General features: G+C 51.9%; 1 protein-coding gene across 5 annotated transcripts in view; it reads right to left on the reverse strand.

The window, feature by feature from the left end:
• Window positions 1-1,124: 1,124 nt before the first annotated feature.
• Window positions 1,125-11,995, reverse strand: part of Ehbp1 (Eps15 homology domain containing protein-binding protein 1) — a 58,983-nt gene continuing 48,112 nt past the window's right edge. For 4 of the 5 annotated variants that reach the window (XR_013317020.1, XR_013317018.1, XR_013317021.1 and 1 more), the window contains 2 exons: window positions 2,245-2,609; window positions 1,125-1,285 (listed from right to left, as the gene is read on the reverse strand). Coding sequence is in view for 1 of the 5 variants with exons in the window: in XM_077674303.1 (XP_077530429.1) it covers window positions 1,204-1,285; window positions 2,245-2,359; window positions 2,536-2,609 (271 nt within the window). In the remaining 4 variants the exon portion in view is untranslated. The remainder of the gene's footprint in view (window positions 1,286-2,244; window positions 2,610-11,995) is intronic. The other variant, XM_077674303.1, reaches the window with a different exon arrangement.

The raw sequence follows: 11,995 nt of genomic DNA on the forward strand, positions 1-11,995 counted from the left end.
GGCCTCCCCTGCCAGAATAAACAGCGGTCGCGGAAGCCAGCTCCGAAGCCGCCACATCTCCCGCGTCCCGCGAACCAAACGGGACAGGGGTAGGGAGGAGAGCGCGGGGAAAGCGAAGGGGGGGGGGGGGGGGGTTGAAGAGAAGGCTGCGGGGGAGAAAAAAGTGCCGCTGCTGCCAGCGGCACCCGCGCACGGGTCCGCAGGCGCTGTTCCGAACGTCGGAGCCGCGGCCACAATTAGCGAGCACGCGCACTGTACCAATAAACCACGAGCTGTAAAAGAATAACCGCGAAAGTCCCACAGAGCAGCAGCGGGCAAACGCCTTCCCGGCACCTGCTCGGCCGCTACGCGAACAGCGAAAAAAGAAAGGGAAACAGAAACGGGAACCCCGAATGAACAGCAGCGGAACCAGCGCCTAGCCTTGAGGAACGCCGTTCGGCGTTTGGCGGGGGGCCGCGCGTCGGTTCCGGCAATCACGCCAGCAGCTAGGAGGAGGACTCAAGTAACAGAACCCCCGCCCTTCGGATAAAGCCCGGGCTCGTGGCCGTTCCCTTCGACGCGACGGCGCAGCAGCAGCAGCAACAGCGCCGGCAACAGCGTCGTCGACGTCGGCCATTTGCATGCAGCGACGTCCAAAGGGAGCCGCCGCCGTCCGTGCCGAAACAGCAGCAGCAGCAGCAGCAGGTAGCGACGAGCGGCCGGGCTAGCGGCGGCGGCGGCGGCGGCATCGATCGGGGATTAGGCCGCTGACGGATGACTTTCCCGCGAGGAAGAAGAGGCCGCTTCATCACTGTCTGCGTCGCCACAATGGCCGCTGGAATGCGGTTGCGTCGCCCCGACACCGCGCCGGCACGCGCCCGTCGCTGATGGATGGCGGAGAGCGCTGCCGCATCTGCGAAGAAGGGGCCGGCCGCAGGGCGGATCCCGTCGCCGCCTCAGCGCCGCTAATTGCACCCCATTCCGACGGACGCAGCCGCCGCTCCCGACGGCCCCGCCGACGAGGAGAAGAAAGAGACCACGAGTACGCGCGCGTGCGGGCGACCAGATGAGGCGGGGAGGAACAGCAGCCCTCCACCTTCCCAATTAACGCCACGCCGCCGGAGGGCTCCGGTTTCACGCCCCACTAATTGGCTGCTGACGGTTTATTGTTGCACGGAGGCGCCGCAGGGCCTCCCCCACTTCCCCCCACACAAGTCGTCGTCGTTACTGGAGTCTGCAGTTGGCGCGCTCTGGCGGAAGCCGCTGTCCGCGAGTGGCCAGCGCCATCATCTCGTCCTCTTCGATGCTGCACCAAGAGGGAAAACAAAAGCGTTCCTGTCAGGGAGGTCATCACTGTGTACGCTGAAGGGGAGGCATGTCACGTGACCTGCCACCACCCACGACAGCCAGATGGTGGCGAACCGATGGAAACCGCGTCGGGCTACGATTGTTTTACTCCCTACAAGGAGAGGAAAAGTTTCGCGCCCATCTGTGCCTTGGTACTCCGCAATCTGACATCTAAATAATATAAAAGTGCCCAAAGAATCTAGAATGACCAAAGAGGAACCATAAACGGTAAAAAAAAACGCGATATGTACCAAAGAATGCAAAAGAACGTTATAAGTACCCAGAAACTAAGAGGACCTGATAAGTACCAAAAAGTCTAAAAGAAACTGATAAGTACCGCAGAATATAACAGTAACTGGTAAGTACCCAAGAACTAAACGTAGACAACCTAAAAGGGCCAGCAATACCGCCAGCGTTCCGTCTCCTGTGGGAGCCGAATTTCCGAACCGCGCGACTCCAAACCCATTGTTCAGCTTCGGCGTCAATTCCGTTCCAGCGATTTCCATCAAAGCTGCAGCGTCCGCTCCCCACACGCGCCGACGCTGCTTTCCACCCACCCGCAAACCTCTACTCCCACCAACCCAACTTTCTCACCCGACGAAAGCCGTTGCAACAAACAAGGCTCGTCTCTAGGCTCCACCCTGAACGCGGCACTCACCACAGCCCACCCAAAAACACTGCGCCGGCGAGCGCTCACACAGAAACGCGCAACCACGCTTCTTTCCCCACCCCCTTACCGCGTTTCCTTCTCGGGAAACAAAAGATCGATCGCCCGTAGCCCCAAGGAGAGAAGAAGAAGCCCGATGTCTCTCGGTGCCATCGGAATCGGTCCACCATCTGGCTTCGGCTCGTGACGTCAGCGTTCCATTAGTGTCCCCCTCGCTCCCGGCACGCGGATATAAGCACACACAAACGTACGCCTTCTCCTGGGAGTCCAAGTGTTGCACCAGCTCGTCCCTCTTGTCGACCAGCGCCACCAGCTCTTCCAACAGTAGCGCCTCGCGGCTGCGCTGGGCGTCAGTCTTCTGCCAGTCTGCACAGCGCAGGGCGCGCGCGCGCCTCCATTAGCGAGCGCAACATCTCCCCCCCTTTCACTGATTCCACGGGGACGAACGACGACCAACCAACCCCGGGTGGAGAAAGGGCCCTAAGCGGCTTAGCGCTGCAGCGCCAAAGGCACGCACGCACGCACGAACACGCCATACTCGCCTTGAAGCTGAAGAACGCCCCGGAGCTCTTCGTTGAGCAGCTCGAAGCGGCGCTCCAGGTCCTGCTCCTTCTCCCTGCAAAAGCGTACATGCACGCCACGTGACACACGCGCTCGGGTTACGTCGGCTCCCGAGGGGCAGAGGCACGTCCGAAAAACACGCGAGGTCCTCCCCCAGCGGAAGGCAGCTTATATCAGCAGCACCGGACGAGGCAGCGCGCACTGAAGGTCAACATTCGAGCTGACGCAGTTTACTTTTCACCGACGGCGCCCTCACACAACGCGAAACGGGGGGAAGGACTCATTAGGGAACACGAGACGTCAGCCGAGAGTGACCTCTTGTGACGGGGCTGCCGATTAGCTTATGACGACGACGACGACGTCGAGGGGTGCAACCTGGGCTCTCTAATTAAGAACCCGTTTTCCAGCGCTGCAGCGTCAATGAGCTGGGCCCTCCTTTTAAAGGCTCGCTGTATATGCGCGGTATTTGTGCTCTGAGAAGACGGCAAGAATGCTCGCAAGGCTTTGCGGATAAAAAAAATGAACCCTGTTCTCAGTGAATACTCCGGATGAAACTGACAATTCCAAAAAGAGGTGTATTGGCCGCTTTCGCGACGAAGCCACAGCTTGCGGTATAACCACACCTTTTTAGGCAAATGTACTACCCTGTGGAGCAAATGTACTCCTAGGAAGAGTGCACTTCATATCAGAGCAAGCTTACCTTATTGTGGAGTAAACGAACTCTTAACAAAACAAATTTACTCCATGGTAGAAGAGTACACTTACTCCATTGCGGAGCTAGCTTACTGATTGATTGAGGTTTAACGCGCCGACGCTACACAGGCGATGAGGCGCGCCACCTGGGGATCTTAGACGCGCGCCGAAATCTCGAACACAGCTAACTTTATTGTGGAGTAAACGAAGTTTTCTGCTGAGCAAATTCAGCCCCAGGTAGAGTACATGTGCTTCATTACGATGTAAGCTTGCTTATTCGGGAGTAAACGAACCTTTTCACGAACCTTACTCCATTACAATGTGAGCTTAATTTATGGTGAAATAACCGAACTCTCTCACAGAGAAAATTTACTCCCAGGAAGAGTCCGCTTACTCCATTACAACGTAAGCCTACTTATTGCGGGGTACACGATCTCTTCCACGGAGAAAACCATGGTAGTGTACAGTCACCTATGAAGAGGTACTGGATCTATGGTAAGTAAAAAGTGCCACATAAACACCTCCCCCCTTTTATTCAGCGTGATTTTCCTGCTAATTTTGCCCGTCCATGCACTTTTCTCCAAACCCAAGCTGCCTCGACCGTGACCGAATAGCGCAATCGGATAGACGTCGTCTTTACTTTTATTTATCAACACTGTTCAACAACATTATTAATCAAAATGCATTGTTATAGGGAAGTGTTATACGTGAAATAAATAAAAAGAATCACAAGCACGACATGATGGTAACAAGGAACGCAAATGCACCGTGTAGCGTGTTTACGGCAGCATACACACATTACAGAGGAAACAGCAGATGATAGCGGCACACTCAATAAAAAACCATTCAAGACATGTTGCGCTTATGCGAAAGTTGCGCTCATGCGATACGGCGCGAGGAACCCGGGTTCGATTCCGAACACGGGAAGCATTTTTTTTTCTTTCACTTAACCCACGATCATATTCATCGTCAGAGAAAGTTGGCTTTACTGCAGTTGGTTCTGGACGCGACATACGCCATCCGTTAGACATAGAAAGCTTCGCTTTAAAACAGCCGTTCCGGGCTACCACCGATCTGACATGAACGAAGAGGCTGTAACATTCAGTTACATCTTTGCTTTTCCAGCTCGCATCGACGAACAGGCTCTAAAGCGGGTACGCCAAAATTTCCGCCCGTTCCCTTCTTTCTGCACTTTGTTTTGTTCACATCTACGCACCGATAAAATAAGGAGTCGGTCTGGTGAACGCTCCAACACGATTCTCCGACCTCTAGTCCCTGCAGCAGGTGTTCATCCCAAACGCAAAACTCAGTTGTTCGATCGGCCGAAAGAGCAGTCCACCCAGCAGACCGCCGCCGGAGCAATTAATACCGCAACTTGATAGATGCTAACGCGATACCTTGATTGATGGTCTCTTTCAAGTTATTCGTTACCGCCGCGTGAGTGATTGTTCCGCTGGACAGATTCAATCGCCCTACAACTCGCGTGTGCAAGTAACAACACGCGACGTCTACGAGCCCAATCTCTCGACGAGATACAGGAAAGGGGGAGGTGGAGGGGGTTTGCACTGCTCACCGCCGCCGATATACAGCCCGGATTTCAACCGAGCGCGTGTTCGGACACATGCACCGCCGTGCCATTTCGCTGCCCTGCCTCGATCAGACCGCGCAGGGCACGCGACGAAGTTACAACACGAGTGGGACCACGGCCACTCAATAACGTCTGTCCGACTGCCGCGACAGTCCGACCCGCGGCACACCACAGATTGCAGGCAACATGCCATCATCGAACGCTGCCGGGTTCGTATGATAGAGCGGGGAGGTCTATACGCGCGACGGGAGCCGTATAACTTCGAGAATTGCAAGCGTTTAATGAGACTCCATCAGGAGTTCAATCAGGAAGCGACGTTTACACCGACAAATTAGCGAATTTCTAGGCTTCACGGGCGCAGTTTTATACATATTTAATGAAAGTAAAGTTACGTGACCTTTGCGATGCAAAAAGATGAAATGCGTAGTGGAAAGGTGTGCCCCCTGTGGGGTACCCGTTTCTCTTTTTGGTTCAACAGCGCAATTTAGACGCGAACAAACGAAAAAGCGCTTACGTCGCCCTCTTCGTTTGTCCCCGTTTAAGTTAAGCCGCTGAACCAAAAACGAATACCTACCAACTCGCCCAACTAACCACCTTCTTCTACCCGTTCTGAAGATTTTGAAAACAGCGAGGCCATTTTTATTTAAATAAGCAAAATCCGAAATTAATCATACGGTGCCCCAGGGCAATGACCCTACCCGTAGCGGAGGAATGCGCGGATTAAACTACGCCGTTAATTTACACTTTCGTCCACCTACAGTGCGTGGCGTAATCGATTCGACAAGAAAACGGCTGTCATACGGCGCGCAAGAGACAAATGGCGATACTGTATTTAAAGAGGCACTTTTCTCTCTGCGACGAAGGAGGGAACGTTTTATTCGTCACGGGTACAACTGCTAGTAAGTATAATGGCGCATCGCATGCGCCGTCAAAGGCAAGTCCCGGCAAATCCTGCTCCTTTCCCGCAGTAAGACCATGATTGCGGAGGTGCCCCTTTTACAGGCGCCAGACTTCCTTATTTTTTTTCTCACACCTTTTACAGCAAGCATAGCGACACAAGCCCTGCCGTGGGCCGTCCACTGCAAGTCAGACTAATGCTTTCTATATTCATAGTAAACCCGTGTTTCGAGGAGGTGCAGACTTTAGAAGTGCCCATAGTTAAAACAAACAAACAAACAAACAAACACAGACAGACAGACAGACAGACAGACACAGACACACAGAAACACAACACAGACAGACAGACAGACAGAGAGAGAGAGAAACCAAACATACTCGAGCTAGTTAGTGGTGGAGCATTTCGAGACAGCGTTGTTTGAAGCCTCACTATGCGATCGCCGGCGTTTCGAACAAACAAGCAAACAAAAAACTGCAAAGCACACGCTCCTGTGCGCGGCGCTTGTGTGCAATCACCGCTAAGCAGCCCATACCGTTTTGTAATGCTTTTTTTTATGTATTCACACTTAATTGTAGGGTTTTGTTCAGCTGTACTTTTTTATTTTCGCCCCCTCTTACAATTGTGTGTTGCATAACCACATACCCCTGCCCATGTGATGCTCTTGGACCCTTGGGGGGGTACTGACAAATAAATACCGTATTTTCGCGCGTATAACCCGCCTCTGCATATAATCCGCACCCCTCCCCTTTTCAGTGTGCCAGAAATGTAAAAAAAAAAAAAATCCTCGCGCATTGCCCGCCCATTTGATACATACAGGAAAGGCTTCACCAAGGCTACTGCTCAAGCAACACAGCACCTACTATGTAGGCAGAAAAAAAGCGTACATTTAGCAATGACAGAATACACTGACTGCAAGGCGAAAGTTCTAATTCACACAGTGTCACTCACTACTCTCGCTAGAGATATCACTCGAGCCGCAGCTTCCACTGTTGTACAGAAGGTCATCTTCACGGCACAACGCGCATTGCTGTGAAGCTGAATTAAGGGAAAAAACCCATGTATCATCCGAACCCCTACCTTGCCACTAAAATTTTCGCATTTTTGGTGCAGGTTATGCGCGCGAAAATACGGTAAATACTGCAAAACATCGTCGAGATCGCGGACGCACTTTTGAGGATAGCATTCCGCTATCATATCTCCTGCCCCCAAGACTGATATCCCACCTTACCAAACAGATGGCGGGCTGTTCCGTCACTGCCGCATGGTGGGAAATGACGTCGACCAGGACGTATCGTCATTCAGGTACGGGTTGGGCGAAGGTCGCCTGACAGGGGGTTAGCAAACCGAGGAACAACGGCGCGAGTGTCGACGCGTAGATAGCCGAGGGGGAGAGACAGGCGTAGGCTGATAAAAGAGAGCTTCAGCATAGCGCAGGGGCGGAAGCGGGCTTGAGTCTTTGGGAGCAGCTTTGAAGCAGTAGAAGGGGGCTTTTGGAGCAGCTCTGGAGTGCCAAAGGCGAATATTGGAGCTGTGCGAGTCAGTTTGGGGGCCGATTTTTACATTCATAAATAATTTATCTGAAATTTTTGACTCCTGGTAAACACACATGAACGAAAATTTAAATGGCTTTTACTCAACATTCGGTCGATACTTAAGCCGCCCACTTTTTCAACAAGTTAGAAAAAATATGCGTTTCCAGAATAAAAGCGCTGCAGCTGACAGAGCAATAACTAAGAGAAAAAAAATAGAGATAAGCGATGTTTCGAATAGGCTACGCCTAACTAGACTTCGGACAAGTGAAAAATAAATGTGCCCTTGTATTGCTATGATGCAGACACCATGATAATATTACGACACCATGACAGCCATGAAAAACAATACTGAGAAAACCAGAGATGGGCGAAATGGCCTCAAAGCGCAAAGGCTCACGGGTACGTCGTCTGCTCTCCTCACTTCCGGTTCAAGATCTCTCCTCCCCTCCCGTACGCCGGCGGCTTTCAGGCGCGCCTGTGCGGGCTGTTTATTCGTCACAGGGTGCTAATTACCAGTCAGGTAAACCCCTAATAAAGTCAATAGTTGGTATTTATGAAATTCCCGGTGCATTAGCGTTTTTTTTCCCCCTGGCGGAAACAAACACACACGCGCGTGAAAGCCGGCGCCGTACGGGAGGCCTGGAGGGCTCCCGAACCGGAAGCGGCGATATACTCCGCGGGAGAAAACAATGCACCCATGAGCCTTTGCGCTTTGAGCATGCGTGCGACGAGAGGGCAACATATCGCAGTGGGACACGCAGCCTCGCTCCCGTCATCTCAACTGCGCATGTCCGTGTCTTTTCCACGGCCGCTGCCAGGTGACGGCACCGGTATCTTCGGCCGTGCGTTCCGCGGTTCGCATTTCAATTGTACATGACTGCACAACCGATCCGATGTTAAAAAAAAATATCCTAGCGCTTTAACCACTAGGTAATACATGCTTCTATCTACATAAAAAAATGCCACGCAACAACCCCGTCTTTATACAGATAACTGTACCAGTGTTTATGAACTTTTTTTTTTCGAGCCTAAACAGCAGGCTTACCGGAGGAAGGCAACCCAGATCGAGGAAACTCATTACTTGCAGATAGCCGCTAGCTTAAAGGGGCACTAACAAAACATTTTGAAGGCGAGATAACTTCGGAGATAGATTGGTGTGAACACATATACATCATCTGCAAAATATCAGCGGCGAATACAGCCTATAACATATTTAAAATCAATTTTAAAGGGGCACTGACACAAAAATTTTGCATCTTGTTTTTTTTTTTTGCGATAAGTAGCTAGTGACCTACTTATAACCTGTAGAAACCTCATTTGCTTCAGCGTGCGACGGTTGTTTAATTAGAGGCATTTTCAATGCGGCCAGTCGCAGTTTCGGTTTCAGCGAGTGCCGCGAAACGATGGATTTTGTGGATTTTGTGTGAACAAAGCTGACCACGTGACCGTCGGAGGGATATCACAGAGCAGAGCCGCCGTAGCACTGTCGAATCCGCATCGACGGCAATTTCTGCGAATGCCCCCCCGTACTGATCTCGTGAGGCGCTTAATTAAAAGGCGACCGTGGATGTGACGCAGGCGCTGCGAGCGCAAATGCTACCGCGGCTAAAGAACGACGCGCGACGCTCGAGACGGTGGGTGGCAAGACGCGCGCTGGGAGCATCCGGCCGGTCTGCCTACAGGTCCGCCTACAGATGTGTTCGGCTTAGCACTGCGGCGGATATTCGAGTGCCGCTCTCGTAAGCGGTGCAGATGACAATTTTTAATGCAACCCGCCATCGCACCATTAACTCCTTTCTCATGTAAGCCACCATGGTCGGGACTTGGGGACAATTTCGTGCAGCGGTAACAAGCTATCACTCGAGCTACCTGCGCCGGCCTGGGCCACTTCGCGGCCGTGGCCGCCGCCTGCACAGCGACCGTGCGGCTACCTCAGTGGGCTTTTCGTGCCTCCGGCGCGTGTTCGCACCCAGTGGTAATAAACAGCAATAGAAACAGAGTGCCTGGAATCGCTGTAGAACTTTGGTCGCGGCCAGCTGCCCGATGAGCTGACGAAATCACGGCACCTCCGCCGCCAACGATCGGGTCGTTCGTTCTCGAGAGCAGAAGCTCCGCCCTCCGGCCCTCCGATTGGAGTGGCGAGCCGGGCGAGCCGGCGAAAAACGCCGGCAGTGCGGAAGCGGCAAACACAAACTCGTGACGTGTTTGGATGTTGTTTATTTACACAATATCCTCGGGATGTCGATTGCGCGTGGTCCTCTGCTGGCTGCTCGCTCGGTTGCGTTTCGCGCACTTTAAAATTCATTTTAAATATGCTCTAGGCTGTATTCGCCGCTGATATTTTGCAGATGATGTATATGTGTTCCCACCAATCTATCTCCGAAGTTATCTCGCCTTCGAAATTTTGTGTCAGTGCCCCTTTAAAGTGTGCGAAACACAAGGTCCCGTCTGGGTTGTGCAGGGCTGCGCACTTCATCCTATCCTGTTCGGCACGGCATGACGGGATCGAACCTTCGGAAAGGAAAGCACGCTAGCGATAAGATAAAGTTCTGAGGCTTCGAATGAACTGTAAAACCGTTTTGTTCTTGTACTTTTGGCACTAATTGGAAATACTGCAACGACGGCTGGTGACGACGTATGCTTCACCGCGCAGCACGTAGTGCGGTGAAGCTGCGTTTCAAGGCGAAGATATGTCGCACTGCGCGCACGCCAAGATCGATCCCAAGTCCTAGGGTGAGACGCGCGTACATCGAGGCCCAATAGCAGTCCCGTGAAACCGCACCGCCTCACGGAGACCAGCAAATTTGCGACGGGTGACACCGAGCGCTAGTCCTTTAGGGAGTCCGCCGCTGCGCGTCACTTCGAGAACGGCAGCTCAACGAATGATTACGCTGCTTCCTGTGCAATGCGCCTGGCATGAAACATCATCTTACCGTTGGCTCACATTTGGCAGCACCGCTTGGGTTTCGGCGCAATTCTGCCCTTTGGAGCAGGATGGCGCAGGAAAAGCGGATTGGTGCGGCACTAGAGAGTTTTAGCATAGCGGCCAGCGGAGGCTCCCGCTACGGCGGCGGGTTACCGGGACACGACTGCGCATGCGCACGCGATAAGGGCGAGGAGGTTGCCCCTGGGCGGAGCTAATGCTCGGGCACAGCGACGGCCGGCTATCAGAACTAATCCACCCTACCGGAACGAATCCGCAAGTGCCCACTCGAGTCCCGGTACCCACCGCCGTAGCGTTAGCGGACGCTACCCGCTATGCTGAAACTATGCTATACAACCCCGCCTGTATAAAGTTTAGGCACGCCGCCTGTGGCGTCAGGGGCGCCTGAGGCAAGTCTGCCGTCGCGCGCCACACCAGGAATCAGCGAAGAAACTAAGCGCCCTAGGGGCCTAAAACATGCAGGATCGCCACCTCCGTGACCACCACCTTGCGAAAGCTGCGAATAGTTTTCGTGAAGCAGCGCTGCCCAGCGGGCACTACACATGCGTGGGAGGCAGCTCTGGCCAGCTCAGCCTTAGAGGACCAGGCAAGCTTGGTCTGAAGAGCAAGGCATGCGTACTGCTGAATCTGGAGCCCTGGACATGGGGACCCACCGACAAGAATTCCTCTAATCCTTCTAACCTCTCACCCCCTATAATGTATAAACTAGTGTTTCTACTACTACAACTATACACAGGCCGGCAGCAGCGGAAAGGCTAGCTAGTGGGGAAGGGCAGCTAGGAGATAGCACCAGCAAAGTGGCAGCTTTGCTATGATCGGCTGACGCAACAGGCGATGTTATAAATAAAATGACGCACGTCTTTAAATGCCTAATAAATCTATTAAAGTCTGTTAAATACCTTAAATTAAAGTAAATCCATTAAATGCTTATTAAAGCTGAACCTATTAAATATAAAATGCATTTTGCATCAACTGTTCGAGAGACGCTCAACTGTCTGAAATGGGTCATTGATGACTACACACCTTTTTTTCCCCTCTGTTTTAAGCTTAACCGGTCCATACTTTTCATTTTTTTGTAATTCAGAATCAAGGCAACTTCATGTGTAGTCGCATAGCCAGTTCGAAGATAACGTTAAGATGTATTTTTTTAAAGATACTGCATGATTAACGGTAATGATAACTTGGAAAACATACCTGTGAATAAACTGTCGTATGTCCTCGGCAAATAAGACCTACATTACGGAATACGAAATTCAGTAACTCTGTAAGGTCTTATAAGAGTTACAAGTTATGAGAAGAGTTAAATGGACACCGAAGTGAATTTGTCAAACTTCTGTTTGTGTTTGCATTGCATACGTGGGCTCAAACAAACATACTTTCACCGTTTATCCAGTTGCTAAAGCAGTATTTAATTTATGAAGCCTGAAAGAAGAAAAAATACCATGCACTGTCTGCGGTGGCCACAACTGCAGCAGTGACGCAGAATGACGCAAACGTGCCTTGCGATGTGATTGAAAGACGTTCGAGATTTTAAAGTTCATGTATACCACTTGCATGTGTGTCAATGGCATTTGTTTCTTTAGGGAAAACCTTAGCGTGTTGGAAACAAGCATATTTGTCGGAATGTATAGTTGTGGTTTATTTTTGCAGAGTTGTTCAAACCAGTTTCGGTTTCGGTTAGTGCATCACTCTTATGGCTTCCAATGTTATCTGTATTGTTCCACGCAGTTGCAAGTGAGGATATGTCCAGCGTACGCAGTAGCTGAGCGCCCTCCGCACTATAAGA

Source organism: Haemaphysalis longicornis, unplaced genomic scaffold, assembly GCF_048455015.1.
Source record: "Haemaphysalis longicornis isolate Haplotype H1 unplaced genomic scaffold, Haemaphysalis longicornis Haplotype H1 scaffold_6, whole genome shotgun sequence".
Classification (NCBI taxonomy): Eukaryota; Metazoa; Arthropoda; class Arachnida; order Ixodida; family Ixodidae; genus Haemaphysalis; species Haemaphysalis longicornis.